Below are 22,248 nucleotides of genomic sequence, written 5' to 3'. Positions count from 1 at the left end.
GACTGTGATATTATGTATTGCTTTCACAGTGACTCCATGCTTTCCTGTTAACTGTTGTGTCTACTTCTTATTGCAGCTGCATCTTGGGTTGAAGACCAGGGCATGGGGCAAACTCCCTGGTAGACTGAACAAGTAACAAAGGAACTCCAGCCAGATGACGTCAAATTATTTTTTTAATCTGATATTATATTCCAGTTACATTTGTACTGCAACAATGCTCTAAAACTAGTGCCTGATTCACTACTTGCTGGTATAAAATATCTTTAAAAACAAGAAAAAAACACAGCAACGCGCCATCAGGAGAACGACCGGCTGCAAGGCACGACTGCCACTTTGTACTGTGAGTTACTGCAGAGAAGTAAGCTTTCGTGTAGTCTGAAATCCATATTCTCCAATGCGGAAAAAACCTTGGTTCAAAGAACTAACTTCTCTGTGAAATGTTTTTTAAAGAATTTCCAAATATCACACACACCTGTGTGACTCTATAACAGTGGAACAAGTTGTACACATTGACTCTCTCCTGTTTCCAAAATGAAGCTGTGTAATGCGCCACACCCATCTCTTAGTTCTTAATTACATTCACAGTTCATTTTAGAAATTTTTTATGGGATAAGAAAGAACTCATAAGAAAACAAATTTCTTTTTAGTCTAGCTTTGTTTGTATATTAACTGCCTTCAAATAAAATAGAACTTCAATCATCATTATTGTTATACCAGCACCAAAAATTTGCAATAATTACTGAAATGATAATGAAACCATTTAAACCCAATTCATCCATGAAGTTCAAATCAGTTACTTACACGTGATTTGTATGTCAGCCCATTTTTTTTTATATTTAATTAAATCTATATTATAAAAAAGGCCAATCTATGCTGATGCAATTAACAAAACAAATTCAATCTAAAATTATGGTTTTCACTAACTGATATGTACAGGCTAGGTTCACAATTCACTTACCAGAACATGTAACATTTCTAGTATGCTTATTCGTGTATAGAACAGAACAAAGCCACTACCTGCATCACACTCATGATAGTAGAAACGATGATAATGAAGTTCTATTGTTGAGTCAGTTCATCACGGACCGCCAGTCATTCTCCTGGTCGCACAATTTGTACTTACATTTACTTGATTGAACAGAAACTGACAGTGCTCTGTGGAAATGTTGTCAGCACAAGACATTTGTACATTCCAGCAGCCCAACATCTTGTATCCCACAATGTTTGCTGGCAGTGCTGCCAATTGCAACTGTCACGTCAGTTACAGCAGTGCCAACTGTGCAGTGCATTCTATGTCTTTTTCTTAAAAATACTAACAAATATTAAAGGCCAGTTTCATCAACTTCCATTAGATTTTGCTTGAAAAGTGTCTCGTTAAAATTATAACTATTTCAACACTAATAAAAAGATACAATGTCTATTTGCATTTACAAACACTGATCACTTGGGAAAGATTATAACATAGAAATGTCCTGATTGGCAGTCATACAAACAGATTTGCTGGGAGTAAGTATCGGTTATTTATAACACTACAGGAAATTCGAATGTGTAGATAATGTCAACAGAGTTCAGGAACGCTGATGAAATTAAAACGAGGCCTTTGACAATTGTTAAAAACTCTGAGGTGGTCAAGCACCAAACCTCACAATGTGCGGTCGCTATGACAACCATGCAGAGCACACTACGGACACGCCCTCACAATGTCCCAATCTGGCTTCACGTGGTTGTAAGTCAAAGTCCTAAAACGAATATTTTTCACAGCCTTAGAAATTGCAGAACCACTGGACTGGACACTTACATCAGTAGGGGCGAAAGCCTGCAGATATAAACTTATATAGTATATAAGAAAACAACATATTTATAACACTGACATGTACAAATCTCACTTCAGAAAAATATAGTATAAAAATATTTAAAATACTGCATCGACTATGTAACAGCTGATCTCCTGGGGGGGGTGCCCCGCGATGCTTGAGGCACTCTAAGTACTGCGTGCGGACAGCTGGCCGGCTCTCAACTGCCGCCTCTCACACCAGATGACAGTGGTGTCAGCCACATCACCACCACTTTCAGGAGTCCTGGGTTCACGGTCTGCCACCTGCAACACAATTACATTGCACTGACTTCCTTACTCAAGAGATTTCAGTTGTGAGTTTAGCAAGGGAAGAAGTCTGAGTAGGCAAAGGTTTGGTCCCAGATTTCTGTAACTAAATATTATTAATAATATTACTAGGTCGTCTCGTTACTGCATGTGACTATCGTAATTTGTTAGAGTCCTTCTAAAGCACTACTGAAAACAAGATTATAAAGCTACTGTCACAGTTCAAAGAATATGTGAAGTCGAGGGTGAAGGTGTTGTTAGTGAGTGTGTAGCTCAACGATGGTTCCAGCATTTCAATAACAGAGAAAAATAAATGTAAGATTTATAAGACTTAAGGCAATAAATATTGAGAACACACAAAAAAAAAAGTAGTCCTAGATTGTCAGAGAACTTCGTGTTTCAAAGATACAATACACCACCACATTAAGACAAAAATTCAACACAAGTTGTAGATCTGTACTTCACGAATTGACACCTGAACAGTTTCAACACAGAGTGAATATCTGTCATCAGCTTATAGCTAATCCCATGGATGATAAATTTATCAGGAGAATTGTCATATGTGATGAAAAATGGGTATATTACCGCAACCCAGACACCTAAAGACAGTGGCTCGATCCCCATCAACCTGCCAAACCTGTCGTTAACACATATCTGGCATTATCTGATATAATTCTCTTGTAATAGGACAATGTGAGATCCCACACTGCTTGAACCCTGAAAAAATTCAAGAACAGGGAGATATAGAACTGCCAATACACCAGGCATATAGCCCAGACCCTGCACCTTCAAATTACCATAAATTATAAATCCTGTACACACATAGAAAAACATAAACAAGAGATTGCTACAATTGGTGAACTCAGAATCATTCATAGTAAGAAGAGTTATTATAAAATTGAAAGGAAATATTAACTAGTTACTGTGACGTGTAAAGATATTGAATAAAAAGCATCCTGTTAATCAACATAGTTACCACAGCATTAGCCTTAGGTTTCCATTCCGATCATCTCAACTTCGTGGACAAGAGTGATGTTCACATGTAACCATAATGAAGCAGCTGTTCATAATCAAAGATTTGTAGAGAGAAAACGATAACAATGCTTGATATGCGCTCTTAAAAATGTAAAATAAAATAAAATGAAATATGTGTTTATGACAAAATATGTAAAAATATGCGAATTAAACCTGGTTTATTTTAACCTATAAGACATGATCAGCAAAACTTCACAAAGCTTTTAGATATGTATGCACATTCAATAAAAATACGCATTTGCATAAACTTCCGCAAAGCAAATAAGGAAAATGCTTTGAAAAGTACAAAAATATAAGGTAAATAAATTAATTTGTTCAGTTACGTGTAAAAAAATAGAACATATGAAGGTATACAGAAATACAACATATGAGCATAAAGAAATTTAATATATAAACGTGTAAAGCAATACAACACGCAGTATAAATGTGTAAAGCAATGCAACATATAAATGTGTAAAGCAATACAACACGCAGTATAAATGTGTAAAGCAATGCAACATATAAATGTGTAAAGCAATACAACACGCAGTATAAATGTGTAAAGCAATGCAACATATAAATGTGTAAAGCAATACAACACGCAGTATAAATGTGTAAAGCAATGCAACATATAAATGTGTAAAGCAATACAACACGCAGTATAAATGTGTAAAGCAATGCAACATATAAACGTGCAAAGCAATATAACACGCAGTATAAATGTGTAAAGCAATGCAACATATAAATGTGTAAAGCAATACAACACGCAGTATAAATGTGTAAAGCAATGCAACATATAAATGTGTAAAGCAATACAACACGCAGTATAAATGTGTAAAGCAATGCAACATATAAATGTGTAAAGCAATACAACACGCAGTATAAATGTGTAAAGCAATGCAACATATAAATGTGTAAAGCAATACAACACGCAGTATAAATGTGTAAAGCAATGCAACATATAAACGTGCAAAGCAATATAACACGCAGTATAAATGTGTAAAGCAATGCAACATATAAATGTGTAAAGCAATACAACACGCAGTATAAATGTGTAAAGCAATGCAACATATAAATGTGTAAAGCAATACAACACGCAGTATAAATGTGTAAAGCAATGCAACATATAAATGTGTAAAGCAATACAACACGCAGTATAAATGTGTAAAGCAATGCAACATATAAATGTGTAAAGCAATGCAACATATAAACGTGCAAAGCAATATAACACGCAGTATAAATGTGTAAAGCAATGCAACATATAAATGTGTAAAGCAATACAACACGCAGTATAAATGTGTAAAGCAATGCAACATATAAATGTGTAAAGCAATACAACACGCAGTATAAATGTGTAAAGCAATGCAACATATAAATGTGTAAAGCAATACAACACGCAGTATAAATGTGTAAAGCAATGCAACATATAAATGTGTAAAGCAATGCAACATATAAACGTGCAAAGCAATATAACACGCAGTATAAATGTGTAAAGCAATGCAACATATGTGTAAAGCAATACAACACGCAGTATAAATGTGTAAAGCAATGCAACATATAAATGTGTAAAGCAATACAACACGCAGTATAAATGTGTAAAGCAATGCAACATATAAACGTGCAAAGCAATATAACACGCAGTATAAATGTGTAAAGCAATGCAACATATAAATGTGTAAAGCAATACAACACGCAGTATAAATGTGTAAAGCAATGCAACATATAAATGTGTAAAGCAATACAACACGCAGTATAAATGTGTAAAGCAATGCAACATATAAATGTGTAAAGCAATACAACACGCAGTATAAATGTGTAAAGCAATGCAACATATAAATGTGTAAAGCAATGCAACATATAAATGTGTAAAGCAATACAACACGCAGTATAAATGTGTAAAGCAATGCAACATATAAACGTGCAAAGCAATATAACACGCAGTATAAATGTGTAAAGCAATGCAACATATAAATGTGTAAAGCAATACAACACGCAGTATAAATGTGTAAAGCAATGCAACATATAAATGTGTAAAGCAATACAACACGCAGTATAAATGTGTAAAGCAATGCAACATATAAATGTGTAAAGCAATACAACACGCAGTATAAATGTGTAAAGCAATGCAACATATAAATGTGTAAAGCAATGCAACATATAAACGTGCAAAGCAATATAACACGCAGTATAAATGTGTAAAGCAATGCAACATATAAATGTGTAAAGCAATACAACACGCAGTATAAATGTGTAAAGCAATGCAACATATAAATGTGTAAAGCAATACAACACGCAGTATAAATGTGTAAAGCAATGCAACATATAAATGTGTAAAGCAATACAACACGCAGTATAAATGTGTAAAGCAATGCAACATATAAATGTGTAAAGCAATGCAACATATAAACGTGCAAAGCAATATAACACGCAGTATAAATGTGTAAAGCAATGCAACATATAAATGTGTAAAGCAATACAACACGCAGTATAAATGTGTAAAGCAATGCAACATATAAATGTGTAAAGCAATACAACACGCAGTATAAATGTGTAAAGCAATGCAACATATAAATGTGTAAAGCAATACAACACGCAGTATAAATGTGTAAAGCAATGCAACATATAAATGTGTAAAGCAATACAACACGCAGTATAAATGTGTAAAGCAATGCAACATATAAATGTGTAAAGCAATGCAACATATAAACGTGCAAAGCAATATAACACGCAGTATAAATGTGTAAAGCAATGCAACATATAAATGTGTAAAGCAATACAACACGCAGTATAAATGTGTAAAGCAATGCAACATATAAATGTGTAAAGCAATACAACACGCAGTATAAATGTGTAAAGCAATGCAACATATAAACGTGTAAAGCAATACAACACGCAGTATAAATGTGTAAAGCAATGCAACATATAAATGTGTAAAGCAATACAACATATAAATGTGTAAAGCAATACAACACGCAGTATAAATGTGTAAAGCAATGCAACATATAAATGTGTAAAGCAATGCAACATATAAATGTGTAAAGCAATACAACATATAAATGTGTAAAGCAATACAACATATAAATGTGTAAAGCAATACAACACGCAGTATAAATGTGTAAAGCAATGCAACATATAAATGTGTAAAGCAATACAACACGCAGTATAAATGTGTAAAGCAATGCAACATATAAATGTGTAAAGCAATACAACATATAAATGTGTAAAGTAATACAACATATAAATGTGTAAATCAATGCAACATATAAATGCGTAAAGCAATACAACACGCAGTATAAATGTGTAAAGCAATGCAACATATAAATGTGTAAAGCAATACAACACACAGTATAAATGTGTAAAGCAATGCAACATATAAATGTGTAAAGCAATACAACACGCAGTATAAATGTGTAAAGCAATACAACACGCAGTATAAATGTGTAAAGCAATGCAACATATAAATGTGTAAAGCAATACAACACGCAGTATAAATGTGTAAAGCAATGCAACATATAAACGTGCAAAGCAATATAACACGCAGTATAAATGTGTAAAGCAATGCGACATATAAATGTGTAAAGCAATACAACACGCAGTATAAATGTGTAAAGCAATGCAACATATAAATGTGTAAAGCAATACAACACGCAGTATAAATGTGTAAAGCAATGCAACATATAAATGTGTAAAGCAATGCAACATATAAATGTGTAAAGCAATACAACACGCAGTATAAATGTGTAAAGCAATGCAACATATAAATGTGTAAAGCAATGCAACATATAAACGTGTAAAGCAATACAACACACAGTATAAACGTGTAAAGCAATGCAACATATAAACTGTGCCATCAAATTCACCTGAGGCCTCTCTGTTTGAGACGGCGCTCCACTGCTGGACGTATGCGGGACTTCCCATCTGAGCTGCGCAAGCCTCGTCCTGTGATGAGGAACAGACATTGTCTGCCACGCTGCTCAACAAGGTTTGCAATGTGGTGGTCCAGGAAGAGGTCCAGGGCTTGCAGGGCCTCAGCCACGTGCAGGTAGTGCAGGTCCAGGGTGGTGCTGTTGTCACGCGCCAGTGTGTGCGCCTGCAGCAGCGAGGCAGCCGCTTTGGCGTTGGCATCGTCGATCCTTTGTCGGTGCAATGCTGCCTGCAAGATCAATCAGTAATCTGAATCTCAGCTCCCCTTCCTTAGGATGTGCGTATCCACGGTAGTTCGACAAAACAAATTAAAACGGAAACTCAAATGAAGATATACAGTGTGTCCCATCTTGATCATCCAAAATAACTTTGTAAGCAAGCACCAAATGAAAAACTGTTTCATACAAAAGGGAGAATAATACTGATGGGGAGACAGCCTTGTAGCGTTATTTATTAATGAAATACTAATACTAACATTGCTTTTCTATGTATTTATTATTAAATATTTCAATTAAGCTCAAGACCTATTCAAATTCCACTTCATACGAATTAATTAAATTCATTCCACTTAACACCAATTAATTAAATGCATTCCCCTTCATACCAATTAATTAAATTCATTCCCCTTCACACCAATCAATTAAATGCATTCCCCTTCATACCAATTAAATTCATTCCCCTTCACACCAATTAATTAAATTCATTCCCCTTCACGCCAATTAATTAAATTCATTCCCCTTCATACCAATTAATTAAATTCATTCCCCTTCATACCAATTAATTAAATTCATTCCACTTCACACCAATTAATTAAATGCATTCCCCTTCATACCAATTAAATTCATTCCCCTTCACACCAATTAATTAAATGCATTCCCCTTCACACCAATTAATTAAATTCATTGCCCTTCATACCAATGAATTAAATTCATTCCCCTTCATACCAATTAATTAAATGCATTCCCCTTCATACCAATTAATTAAATTCATTCCCCTTCATACCAATTAATTAAATGCATTCCCCTTCACACCAATTAATTAAATTCATTCCCCTTCATACCAATTAATTAAATTCATTCCCCTTCACACCAATTAATTAAATGCATTCCCCTTCATACCAATTAAATTCATTCCCCTTCACACCAATTAATTAAATTCATTCCCCTTCATACCAATTAATTAAATTCATTCACCTTCATACCAATTAATTAAATGCATTCCCCTTCACACCAATTAATTAAATTCATTCCCCTTCACACCAATTAATTAAATTCACTCCTCTTCACGCTAATTAATTAAATTCATTCCCCTTCACACCAATTAATTAAATTCATTCCCCTTCACACCAATTAATTAAATGCATTCCCCTTCATACCAATTAATTAAATGCATTCCCCTTCACACCAATTAATTAAATTCATTCCCTTTCATACCAATTAATTAAATTCATTTCCCTTCACACCAATTAATTAATTTCATTCCCCTTCACACCAATTAATTAAATTCATTCCCCTTCATACCAATTAATTAAATTCATTCCCCTTCACACCAATTAATTAAATTCATTCCCCTTCACACCAATTAATTAAATTCACTCCTCTTCAAGCCAATTAATTAAATTCATTCCCCTTCACACCAATTAATTAAATTCATTCCCCTTCATACCAATTAATTAAATGCATTCCCCTTCATACCAATTAATTAAATGCATTCCCCTTCACACCAATTAATTAAATTCATTCCCTTTCATACCAATTAATTAAATTAATTCCCCTTCACACCAATTAATTAATTTCACTCCGCTTCACACCAATTAATTAAATCCATTCCCCTTCATACCAATTAATTAAATTCATTCCCCTCCACACCAAATAATTAAATTCATTCCCCTTCACACCAATTAATTAAATTCATTCCCCTTCATACCAATTAATTAAATTCATTCCCCTTCACACCAAATAATTAAATTCATTCCCCTTCATACCAATTAATTAAATTCATTCCCCTTCACACCAATTAATTAATTTAATTCCCCTTCACACCAATTAATTAAATTCATTGCCCTTCATACCAATTAATTAAATTCATTCCCCTTCATACCAATTAATTAAATTCATTCCCTTTCATACCAATTAATTAAATTCATTCCCCTTCACACCAATTAATTAAATTCATTCCCCTTCACACCAATTAATTAAATCCATTCCCCTTCATACCAATTAATTAAATTCATTCCCCTCCACACCAAATAATTAAATTCATTCCCCTTCACACCAATTAATTAAATTCATTCCCCTTCATACCAATTAATTAAATTCATTCCCCTTCACACCAATTAATTAATTTAATTCCCCTTCACACCAATTAATTAAATTCATTGCCCTTCATACCAATTAATTAATTTCATTCCCCTTCACACCAATTAATTAAATTCATTGCCCTTCATACCAATTAATTAAATTCATTCCCATTCACACCAAAATTATTAAATTCATTCCCCTTCACACCAATTAATTAAATTAATTCCCCTTCATACCAATTAATTAAATGCATTCCCCTTCACACCAATTAATTAAATTCATTCCCCTTCATACCAATTAATTAAATTCATTCCCCTTCACACCAAAAAATTAAATTCATTGCCCTTCATACCAAGTAATTAAATTCATTCCCCTTCACACCAAATAATTAAATTCATTCCCCTTCACACCAATTAATTAAATTCATTCCCCTTCATACCAATTAATTAAATTCATTCCCCTTCACACCAAATAATTAAATTCATTCCCCTTCATACCAATTAATTAAATTCATTCCCCTTCATACCAATTAATTAAATTCACTCCTCTTCACGCCAATTAATTAAATTCATTCCACTTCATATCAATTAATTAAATTAACCCAAAAAGTAAAGACTATTAAACATGAAGGAAGTGTGTCAGCTGCCCACGATTTAGTATCAGCAAACTGAGGCAAATTAAAACTACCAAAGAAAACATGTAAATCAGATCAAAAATTGTTGTCAGAAAGAATGACAACTGTTCGATATGAGAACTTGATTTTAAAACACAAGCAATCAAAAGCAGGACTTCTGCAAGAAACTATATATATATATATATATATATATATATATGGTTTATTTAACGATGCTCGCAACTGCCGAGGTTATATCAGCGTCGCCATTGTGTCGGAATTTTGTCCCACAGGAATTCTTTTACATGCCAGTAAATCTACTGACATGAGCCTGTCGCACACTTAAATACGATCAACCTGGGCCGGGATCGAACCCACAATCTCGAGCACAGAAGGCAAGTGCTATACAAACTGCGCTACCAAGGACGATGCAAGAAACTATAACCGGCAGTAATATATACAGAGCCATGTATTGTGGGTCCCTATCGCCACAGCATGGCGCGTCCTCAGGTTGCAGATCGAGGAGACTGCCTTCAGATATGGAGGGTAGCTGTGAATATATTGAATAAGCAGTCGCAGACAGCCGATGAGGGGTGGTCCTCCAGCTAGGGGGCTGGGCGAAGGGCTAACAACCCATCACCGTAAAAAAACAGCTTGTTAGGAAACCTTTAAATAAGCCTTGGAATGGGACTCATTCTCTGGCACAACTACAGCAAACGAATAAGGTTTTGAGATTTGGTACTTGGAATGTTACAAGTCTATATAGAACAGGAGGGGTGACATTAGTAGCAAAAGAACTAGCTAGATATAGAATAGACTTCGTGGGAGTACAGCAGGTTAGGTGAGATGGGAACGGCATATCACAAATAGGAGATTACTTGTTGTCGAAATTGTGATAGAAAATCTGAAAAATTATAAATCTCCAGGTATCGATCATATTCCAGCAGAATTAATACAAGAGAGTGGAAGCGCATTATCTAACGAAATTTATAACATTGTACTTGCTATTTGGGAAAAGGAAATTGTACCAGAACAATGGAAGGAGTCCATAATCGTACCTATTTTTAAAAAGGGGGACAAGACTAGCTGTAGTAACTTTCGAGGAATATCACTTTTGTTGACATCATACAAAATTTTGTCCAATATTCTTTTGAGAAGATTAACTCCATATGTAGTTGAAATTATTGGGGATCATCAGTGTGGTTTTAGGCGTAATAGATCAACTATTGAGCAGATATTTTGTATTCGACAGATAATGGAGAAAAAATGGGAGTATAAGGGTACAGTGCATCAGTTATTCATAGATTTCAAAAAGGCATATGACTCGGTTAAGAGAGAAGTCTTATATGACATTCTTATTGAAGTTGGTATTCCCAAGGAACTAGTTCGATTAATTAAAATGTGTCTCAGTGAAACATACAGCAGAGTCCGTATAGGTCAGTTTCTGTCAGATGCGTTTCCAATTCACTGCGGGCTAAAGCAAGGAGATGCACTATCACCTTTACTTTTTAACTTTGCTCTAGAGTATGCCATTAGGAAAGTCCAGGATAACAGAGAGGGTTTGGAATTGAACGGGTTACATCAGCTACCTCTCTTGCTCTGTTATTTCAAATAAGTTACAGCAGTAACACAAATATAAATCGGTTAGACAAGCATATTAACATTGCAACTCACGACTTGGGAGTAGTAGGACGCGACGGACGTGAGGCCCTTGCGGTAGGCGTCCTGTGCTTTGTGGAAGCACTCGTTGCGCAGCTGGTAGTGGCGGCTGGCCTCGGCACGGTAGTGGTTGGCGTCGTTCATGGCCTGGGAGTGCGGGCTGGCCGCCCTGCAGTCGGAGGGGTCCTGCACCACCACGATGGGCAGCTGGGTGGGGGCGCAGTCCTTGCTGCTCTCCTGACGGGCCTGCTCCATCAGAGCACGTCCGTATGCAGCCCGTGCCTCGGGCGTCATCACGGTGCGCACGCCCTGTTCGTGGGGGGTGCCGGCCACAGACGCCGTCACCTCCTCCACAGTCCTGTCGAACGAGTGGCCATGCGCAGCGTACACCTCGAGCAGCACGTCGCGTTCCAGCATGGGAAACATCTCGAACAGCCGCTGCTTGGACAGCTTCGTTGCCAGATCCTCCTTCGTCTCGTCACCGCGCCACTGTGCCTGCGAACCAGACTATCAATCCTGCAGCGAGGCAGCAACAACAGCATAGCTGAGCGCCACATATAAATACAGGCGACTGAACTATCAAGGAGAACGAAACAAAAGCACTGATATACTGCTTACGTTACAACGAATCTGCACAGCAACTACGATAGAGAAAACTATCAAACATCATACACAAAATCTTCTAACGAATATTACTTTTATACTCACGAGAATCTGCCTTAAAAATGATCTCAGTAACGGAGTAAATATAGAGGATTCCTTCCTTTCGAATAAACAGCTCTACTTTGTTTTGTACAATGGTAAGTTCTTTAACGTGTCACAATTAACCCTGACTCTACATTTCAATCATAATGAATAAATTATGATGGAGAATTATTGGAATGTCACACGAGAACTGGGATATCCAGAGAAAATCTCTACTGCATGGACCTGGGCAAGGTTCAAGCTGCAAACTTACAAATTGTTTGGAAAATGCACCAATGACAATTTTCTGCTAAATTTTGTTAACCCATTATCAATCTTACACCAAATGGCAGTGGAGGGAATACGCTATAGCCACTGTAAACCATTACTGCCATTAATACCACTTTCAAAGCAAAAAGTCAGTCAGTTACGAAAATTTAACTTTCATTTCTGCAAAAATCCCAGGTGTTGATGCAAAATGCCATTATATCATCGGAACTTCAATAAATGGAAAAGGTCCTTTGTAAGTGGTAAATTTAATAAATGGGCCATGTCATTTGTAAGTGTTAAATTTAATAAATGAGCCATGTCATTTGTAAGTGCTAAATTTAATAAATGGGCCATGTCATTTGTAAGTGCTAAATTTAATAAATGGCACATGTCATTTGTAAGTGCTAAATTTAATAAATGGCACATATCATTTGTAAGTGCTAAATTTAATAAATGGCACATGTCATTTGTAAGTGCTAAATTTAATAAATGGGCCATGTCATTTGTAAGTGCTAAATTTAATAAATGGCACATGTCATTTGTAAGTGCTAAATTTAATAAATGGCACATGTCATTTGTAAGTGCTAAATTTAATAAATGGCACATATCATTTTTAAGTGCTAAATTTAATAAATGGCACATGTCATTTGTAAGTGCTAAATTTAATAAATGGCACATATCATTTTTAAGTGCTAAATTTAATAAATGGCACATATCATTTGTAAGTGCTAAATTTAATAATTGGCACATGTTATTTGTAAGTGCTAAATTTAATAAATGGGCCATGTCATTTGTAAGTGCTAAATTTAATAAATGAGCCATGTCATTTGTAAGTGCTAAAGTTAATAAATGGCACATGTCATTTGTAACTGCTAAATTTAATAAATGGCACATATCATTTTTAAGTGCTAAATTTAATAAATGGCACATGTCATTTGTAAGTGCTAAATTTAATAAATGGCACATGTCATTTGTAAGTGCTAAATTTAATAAATGGCACATATCATTTTTAAGTGCTAAATTTAATAAATGGCACATATCATTTGTAAGTGCTAAATTTAATAATTGGCACATGTTATTTGTAAGTGCTAAATTTAATAAATGGGCCATGTCATTTGTAAGTGCTAAATTTAATAAATGAGCCATGTCATTTGTAAGTGCTAAAGTTAATAAATGGCACATGTCATTTGTAACTGCTAAATTTAATAAATGGCACATATCATTTTTAAGTGCTAAATTTAATAAATGGCACATGTCATTTGTAACTGCTAAATTTAATAAATGGCACATATTTGTAAGTGCTAAATTTAATAAATGGCACATATTTGTAAGTGCTAAATTTAATAAATGGGCCATGTCATTTGTAAGTGCTAAATTTAATAAATGAGCCATGTCATTTGTAAGTGCTAAATTTAATAAATGGGCCATGTCATATGTAAGTGCTAAATTTAATAAATGGAACAGGGCAAAACAATGTTCAGTGCCTGAATGCCTGGTCAGTGTACTAGAAGGAGAAGTACCTATATAAAATACAGCACTTAAAACTACCTGGTCAGTGTGGTACAGGGCCAGCGCCATTTCCATGTCCATGATCTCCTGCATGTCCGGCACAACGGCGGCAGCCCCTTGCTCCTGCGCCTGCAGTTGTCGTGCCAGTTCCTCATCTGCGGCAGCAGAAGAGTTAATAAATACAGCAAATGTAGAAAACAAAATCTATGGCAACAAAGAACTACAAGCAGGTAATAAACTGAAGTGCCAAGAAGCGTACCACAGGCGGTGCATCTACACTGCACTGTAATTAAAGATGATTGGCACAGAATTTGGTTCTGGGGTCAAGAAACTGACTATGATACATATAGTGAGAAACTTTAATGCGTAATTACTTATAATTACAGTTTGAATGAAACAAAACTTCTCATTGGATTAAATAGGTCCCCAACGAAAGCAAACGTAACTCCATTTGCTTCTGAGTCCACACGGGCACAAATGCAACATATGCTTTCTCGACAACAATGCAGTTACGCATACGTGCTATATACTATCACGACATACCAGTATTGTACAAAAAACCTTTTAAGTTTATCTTTCACGCCCTGTATTGTTTATTGTGCTGATATGTAAACATGAGATGTAGGCTACATTTTTCTCACATTTTACCCTTTGGAGACAGGTTTCATTTCATTGCACTCCTTTTAATCTAGGAGGTTCTGAACTCAACATGCTTGGTTTGGCAGAGCTTACAGCTTATCTGGTTTGGTCTTAATGGTGGTGTATAGCAGTGCATTTGCTTAGTGGTTAGGGAATTACCATACCTTCAATATAGGCCCAAAACACTTTAGCAAATTTACTTTACACAAATGTTCTTTTACAGATCTAATTGAGTATTTTAACGTGTTAAGATTTTATAAATATGATGTCATTCTCACCTTCACGTATCATCTGCTCCATCTGCTTGTACTGTTGTTCCAGCAGGGCTAGCTGCGACTCTACTAGGTAGTAGTGGATCTGACGGGCAAGTGACAGCGGCAAATTCACCACCGGCTCCATGTCTGCCAACATCCAATAAACACAGGTGCCATCCAATTCCTGCTAACATGCTAGTTCTCTCACTGTGATTCGATTTCCAACTTCCACATGTCTGTACAGCATAGCAGAATAACTGCTGCTGCAAGTAATTGAGATCAACAGTAATATGAATGCGTGGCTGTTAGCCCTCAGCCTATAGGACCAGGTCTCTGTATTTAGCTATGCAGTAGCGTGCAAATTAATCCGAACACGACATATTTTTACATTTTCTGTCATTGTTGGCCTCACAGCTGCTCATACTGCTTTAATTGACATCTGTAGTACGTGTAATTCCATTGTTGAAGGTCTGTCATTATTTTTTTTATAATATGTGACATTTTGCCTGTCGTTTTGTACTTATAAGCATTTCAGTTGTGTTGGAGACGTAATACTGCAATCCTGTGTACATTCTGTCGCCTTCACAAATGGATACAACTCCACAAAAACGGTCTAAAATTATAACATTAGCAGAGCATTCTTCTATGACACAGAGGCAAATTGCTGCAGAATGTCACATCGGTTTGGCTTCTGTTAATTCGAACATAAAACGATACAGGGAGACTGGATCCATCACACCCCAGAAAAAAAAAACTGTGGCCGGAAAAGGAAGACTTCACCTGCAGATGATCGTTTAATTGTCAGGAAAAGTAAATTAAATCCTAAACTAACTGCTGTCGACTTAACCCGCGAGTTAATGGCTACCACTGGGGCGAATATTCACGTCACAACAGTGCGGCATAGGCTTTTGGAAGCTGGATGAAGGGCTCGTAAGCCTATTAAGAAGCAACTGCTAACCCCTGTTATGTGCAAAAAACGCTTAATGTGAGCAAAATTACATTAACACTGGACAGTGAATGACTGGAAGAATGTACTTTTTTCCGATGAGTCTCATTTCGAGGTCCACAGCCACCATGTTGCTTACGTATGGAAAGGATCCAAAAAAGTAACAGCAGCTCATCTCCAACAAGCACCCAAATACCCCCCTAAAGTAATGTTTTGGGGTTGTTTTACACATGACGGGCCTGGAGCATTAATACCTATCAAGGGAATGATGAATTCTGACAAATATATTCACTTATTGGAAACCAGAATTGTACCCCAGCTGCAAAAATCATTTCCGGATGGCAGAGGTGTGTTCCAACAAGACCTGGCACCATGCCATACGTCTCGAAAAACTACAGAATTCTTCAACAAGAAGAATATTCAGGTACTCCCCTGGCCAGGCAACTCACCCGACATCAACCCCATTGAGAACTTGTGGTCAATTTGCAAAAGAAGAATGCAAAAAATGAATTGTTCTACAAAGGAGATGATTTCTGCCCTCAATGGTGTATGGTTTCGCGATGAAGAAATGAAGAATGTTTGTGGGAAATTAGTGGAATCCATGCCAAATCGTCTCAGAGCTGTTATTAGGAACAAGGGAGGCCACATAGATTATTGAGGTATGTCTTAGATCCTTTTTTTATCCCGTTTGAGTGTTTTTGCATAAGTAATTATGTTGTTCGGATTAATTTGCATGCTACTGTACTTTATGGTAGACTATTGTCACCATATGAAAAGCTAGGGCACACACAAAGTGTAATTCAATTAATAGCTTGGCTAGTGTTTTAAGATCATGTCACTGATATTTAAAACCCTCGATTAGTGTAGTTTTCCAGCACTACTGCAAATGGTAAATCAGATGAATTTCTCTCTCCACGTGAACACATGTTAGTCTGTGCAAGAACTACGTGGACAACCGTAAGAAATTCGTTCCATGAATTATGATCAGTCAGGTTTTCCTAGACAGAACAGATACCTGATGTAGAACAGCAGTGCCTGCAGCTCACAGTCTGTCATCTAAAAGTTAAAATGTACGTCCGTGACTTTCAACAATGGGCAAATTACAGTATATAAGCCATGAACTGAAAATTGTTGAATACACAGAAAAGCATGACAACAGAAGAGATGTGAGTTCTACATTTAGATGGAACAGACTCTGTCACGTGATGTTAGTATTTGTGCTAGGTACAGTAGTCACTTTAAAGCACTATCACAATTAATTATTTCATAATAAACGTCATAACTTTTTCCTCACCTGAATTAGGCACTGTGGTTGAGGTTGAAATAAGTGCTCTTCACACAAACTTTTATGACAATCTATCTAAAAGTCACAATTACTTACTGAAAGTGAACTTTTGCTTTTTATACAGAACACAATGGCATGACTTGCAACTGTTTAATAGAAGAGCATGAAACTATTCTTACACACTCCCACAATATCGGGTGCTAGTAATCTATGTCCTCACCTTCGGGGCAGGGCAGAGCTGGGTTCCCGAACCTTTCGTGAAGCTGGGATACAAACGCAGGGTCCAGCGCCACCTGCAGCATCTCCTCGTCTTCAGCACTGCTGATGCTCTCGACCTCCTCCACATCACCAATTTCCTGCGGTGGCTCATGCTTCGGGGAGTTGGCACTGCAATCCTCCATAAACCTCCTCAGGTGCTGAGGGTCTGCCGGGATCTCTGTCTGTTCTGTGAGTTCTACAGTTGGTATGAGTTCTGTGGTGGATGTGGGTACTACGATTGGTATGGGTTCTGTGGGTACTGTGGATGGTATGGGTACTGAGGTCGGCATGGGTTCTGTGATGGATGTGGGTACTGAGGTTGGCATGGATGTGGGTACTGCAGTTGGAGTCGGCTCTGTGGCTGGGAACTGCTCCAGCTTGGACTCCAGCAACAGGTCGATGGCCCAGTGCAGGTTGCCGTGGCACTTGTCGAAGAGCTCGCGAAGGTCCTCCTCGGGCACAGTGCTGAACATGGCGGCCAGCTGGCTGAACTCTCGCCTCTTCTCCTGAGCGGACACCAGCATGGCAGCGGCCAGGTCGTCGTCCTCTTCTGTCATGGAGCTCTTGTCCAACATGAGTGTGCCGGGAATCGGTCGGTCCAGCACGCTCAGTGGCATCACGCCCTCGCAGATGCTTCGGTTCCTTGCCATCACAACCCGCACACCTGCCGCAGGCTCTGACTGCAGCATGGCAGAGAAGTCTGCCTCCTCTGTGCCGATGGCCACGCTCCTTCTGGACATCTGCACAAAGTTGTCAGGCGTGAGCAATGTCGGCGCACCGGCGAACATGGATCTCTGCGGCTGTGGCTCCTCCGTGCTGCCCCCTGCTGGTGCCGGCACTCCGGGCTCTTCTCGCTTGGCCTCCCAAGACTGTGCGGCCTCGGGCACCGTGCCCCAGGCCTGCAGCTCGGGCGGCAAGACCTCTGTCTCTCGTGATGGCACCAGTACCTCACTTGGTTGCTGTGGTCTGCGATAACCCTGTCGGGGAGACCGCTGCTCTCGCACACCACACTGCTCCGGTGCCGGGGCTGCCCCCTGTGCCCAGCTGGATTCACCTTCCTTCTCATCTCTGCACTTCAGGACCCACGACATCAAGTCATACGTGGGGGCAGATGCCAAGCCCAACAGGTCTTTCAAATCACACGCATCAGGTGTGCTAAGCATACCGAGCTCCTTACATGTATCGGAGGCACAAGGGACTATTGGACGTTTATCCAATGAAACTGGATCATTATCAGATGTTACAGGCCCCATGCAAAATGTACCGTTATCCTTAGCAGACACATTGCTCGCTGCAACAGATGAATCAGGTGCCTTATTCATAGCAACAGACTCGATATCAGATACAGGATACATGCAAAACATACCACTTCCCTTATCAGATACATAGTTGGCTGTATCAGAGGACTCAGGCTCCTTATTCATAGCAATGGATTCGATATTAGAAGTTGCAGGATACATGCAAAATGTACCAGTACCCTTATCAGCTACACTGTTCATTACATGAGATGAATCAGGTTCCTTATTCACAGTAATGGACTCTATATCAGATAGCGTACGATACGTACAAAATGTAGCAGTATCCTTATCAGCTTCAATGTTGACTGTATCAGATAAATCAGGCTCCTTATCCAATGAAATGGGATTATTATCAGATGCTGTACGATCCATGCAAAATATACCAGTTCCCTTATCAGATACATTACTGGCTTTATCAGATGATTCAGGCTCCTTATTCATAGCAACAGACAATGTACCCGTACCCTTAGCAGACGAATCAGGCTGCGTACCCACAGATGTGTTCGGTTCCTTGTTAGAATCAGGCTCTGCCTCAGAACTGACTGCACTGTGATACACTTCATCTTCAGCTGTCAGCAACTCGGTGAGTGGGCTGTCCTCCTTCAACTCCACTCCGCACCCAGCTCCTTGCACTTCTTCCCCTGTGGTTTCACTGACCTCCACCGTTTCTTCCACAGTGTGAAAAAGCAACATTTCACTATCTGTTGCTTGAGAAAGTGGCATTTCCCTGTTTCTGGCTTTCTCCACTTCGTCTGTGGACTGAGGAAGTAAAACTCCATTAGAGCAGACGGGCACCACTTCCTCTGTTGGTTGAGGAAGTGATACTCTGCTGCTAATGTCTTGAATAAGTGATACTCCACCGCTCTCCATCCACGTGGCAGCCTCCGTGCCCGTCTCGATGGGAACTCCTGGCTTAATGTCTCCGCAGAGCCACTCATCAATCTCCTCAAGCGTGAACGTGCGTGCCGGGGCACTCGGTGCAGGATTCTGCTGCTGCTCAGGCTGGGCATCTGTCAGGTCGATGAGCAGGCCCTCTTCATCGGGGTGGTGCTTCTGGTACACCCACTGCGAGTCTTCTGTCACCAGAATATACTCCCAGCACTGGGGGGCTGCTTCCTCCTCCTTCGCCTCCTCTTCCTCACTGCTGCTGTCCTCGCAACCCTCTCCCTCTCCTCCATTGCTGTCTTCAGCAGACGAGCTCTCCGCAGGGGCGTCCTCCAGTAGGGCATCACTGATGGTGATTCCGCTGTTGAGTCGACAATTTGCCACATCTGGGTCCAAGCCTCGCCCCTCTTCCAGCGTCTTCTTAGCCAGGAAAAGAGACAGGCTGTCCATCAGCCTGTTGGCCTGTGCCTGCTTCGCCTTCCTGCGCTGACGCACCCTCTTGGTCTTCACCTTCGGCTGCTGCTGCTGCTGCTGCTGCTGCTGGGGGGGGGAGTTGGCTGCGGGCTGGGGGGGCTTGCAGCCTGCCGCGTACTTGTAGCCCAGCTTGGCCAGCAGCTTCTTGCCTGTCAGGTTCCTCTCGAAGCGCACCAGCATGTTTGCGATCTGTGATCGTGGCACCCTGTGCACGTTCTTCTTCTGCAGCTGGTCCTCCTTGTAGCGCCACGGAGTCGACGGTTCCAAGAGCTCCAGCACGTAACCGTTCTTCACTGCAATTTCTGCATACGGTTTCATCTCCCACACCTGCACAAAAAAGGCTCAAGCTTCTGTAGTCTAGGTTAGTCGTTACTGTGCATGTCTCTGGACCCAAGTGTCATAAGTTCAAATCCTGCTCAGGGTGCTGGATTTGTCCACAAAGAAAGTGGAGTTCAGAGTACACATCACGCCAAGTTCATGATATATTAAAGAACCTAAGAGCATTCGATAAAAAGAAATCATTCTACTTTGAGTTATAGATTACAGATGGCTCTCCTAACCCATGAGGGTGCACTAGCAAAAGCTAATCTGGACTCTGTGCAATCCATATTGCAGTCTTAAGTGCACCATAAACTGCATAAAAGCTGTAAGGCCAGATCAAAGCTATACCCGAGTATAGCAGAAACGCGAATGTAAAACTCACTGACAAGACATTATAGAAACTACAAACAGTGCAAAATGAACCCAACGTAACGACAGAAGCAACGAAGAGAAAAACTGCCACCCTGCTCACACTAAGAACAAACCTACAGAAATTAGCTACAGAGGACTCTCAATTAACCCAACGTAATGATGGAGATGATAAATCATCGTGGATAATACAAAATATAACGAACACCTGTGAGTGCAGAGTGCAAAGTGTGCTGACTAATTCGTCTTTATTGTTTTGAATCGGCTCTAGTTTCCTACACGAGCCATTCACTGGCATATCTTCAAGTATAAAATGTGGCGAAAATTAGGAAGTTGAGAAAATGATCGATAATTAAAAACACGGATGTCACAATAAGTGCTAGTCTTAAAACTGCTGAGCGCTGTACGTTGGTTCTTAAGTGGCACAAACTACAGATTATCCAAGATCAATCATTAAACTATTTTTGAAGCAATCAACGAAATTTCCATTATTTTTAAAGATGTTTTAATTATTTTCACCAGATTACCTTAACACCTCCAGTACTAACTTCGGTTCAAGCTACTGTTGCAGGCCGGGTGACATGGCTGCTGAAGGAAGAGCCAGCACTATTCAGTACTTCGCGTGAATATGACTTCTTTTGTTAATAATAATAATAATAATAATAATAATAATCCATGGCGCTACAGTCCGTGAAGGACCTAGACTGACCAGCCAGCTGCTGGCTTCACGCCTACATGCCCAAGCAGCGGTGGACGATCATCCAACCAGAATGGAAGTATCGTGTGGTTAGCACGATGATCCCCCCAGCCGTTATAGCTGGTATTCGCAACTGGATTTCGCTACCTATCGTAGCTCCCCAAGTGCATCACGATGCTGGGTTGGCACTGGTCCCATACACTGGCCGAAATTTCATGAGAAAATTTCTTCTCCCATGAGGACTCGAACCAGCGTGCATTCCGTAACATGAGTCCTAGGCGGGATGCCTTAAACCACGACGCAACGGTGCGGGACTTTCTTTTGTTAATAACAGATAAATAACAGCAGATTTACTGCTTGTGGTGTTGCTGAATAACGGAAAAGTTCTGTATCAGGCAACCTATTGTTCTGCTCTATATGGAGGTATGTGATCTACAGCCCCCTCTGTGTACCAGTAATGCTAAATGCACAAATTGAGTACCGTATTTACTCGATTATAAGACGCTTTTTTTTAATAAAATCGTCACTTTTAAAACTGAGGTGCGTGTTGTATTTGAAGGAAGTCCTGATCTCTCCAATGCTTTGGTAGTGAAGACAGCCTGCTTTAGGAGGATGACAACCAAAGTGATTTTAGTGATTCGGATTTTAATGAAATGTGATGCATAGACAAAAAAATATTCTTTCTTCACACTTTCACTCCTACAGATTTTCTGTGTAAATTTGAGATGGATACGTGTTATACGTGCAG

The 22,248-nt window shown here is 38.8% G+C and overlaps 1 protein-coding gene across 3 annotated transcripts in view; it reads right to left on the bottom strand.

Moving 5' to 3' along the window:
* Window positions 1-155: 155 nt before the first annotated feature.
* The window catches only part of LOC138698728 (NEDD4-binding protein 2-like), a 36,673-nt gene continuing 14,580 nt past the window's right edge, over window positions 156-22,248 (bottom strand). For all 3 annotated transcript variants that reach the window (XM_069824943.1, XM_069824944.1, XM_069824942.1), the window contains exons 4-9: window positions 17,419-20,440; window positions 14,992-15,114; window positions 14,114-14,229; window positions 11,627-12,106; window positions 6,976-7,268; window positions 156-2,098 (exon numbers count right to left, since the gene is read on the bottom strand). In XM_069824943.1, coding sequence (XP_069681044.1) covers window positions 2,014-2,098; window positions 6,976-7,268; window positions 11,627-12,106; window positions 14,114-14,229; window positions 14,992-15,114; window positions 17,419-20,440 — 4,119 coding nt within the window. In that variant the 3' untranslated portion in view covers window positions 156-2,013. The remainder of the gene's footprint in view (window positions 2,099-6,975; window positions 7,269-11,626; window positions 12,107-14,113; window positions 14,230-14,991; window positions 15,115-17,418; window positions 20,441-22,248) is intronic.

The sequence above is a fragment of the Periplaneta americana genome, chromosome 4, assembly GCF_040183065.1.
Source record: "Periplaneta americana isolate PAMFEO1 chromosome 4, P.americana_PAMFEO1_priV1, whole genome shotgun sequence".
In the NCBI taxonomy this organism is placed as follows: domain Eukaryota; kingdom Metazoa; phylum Arthropoda; class Insecta; order Blattodea; family Blattidae; genus Periplaneta; species Periplaneta americana.
The sequence above is the reverse complement of the archived record's forward strand: the minus strand, read 5'-3'. Positions and strand labels throughout refer to the sequence as shown.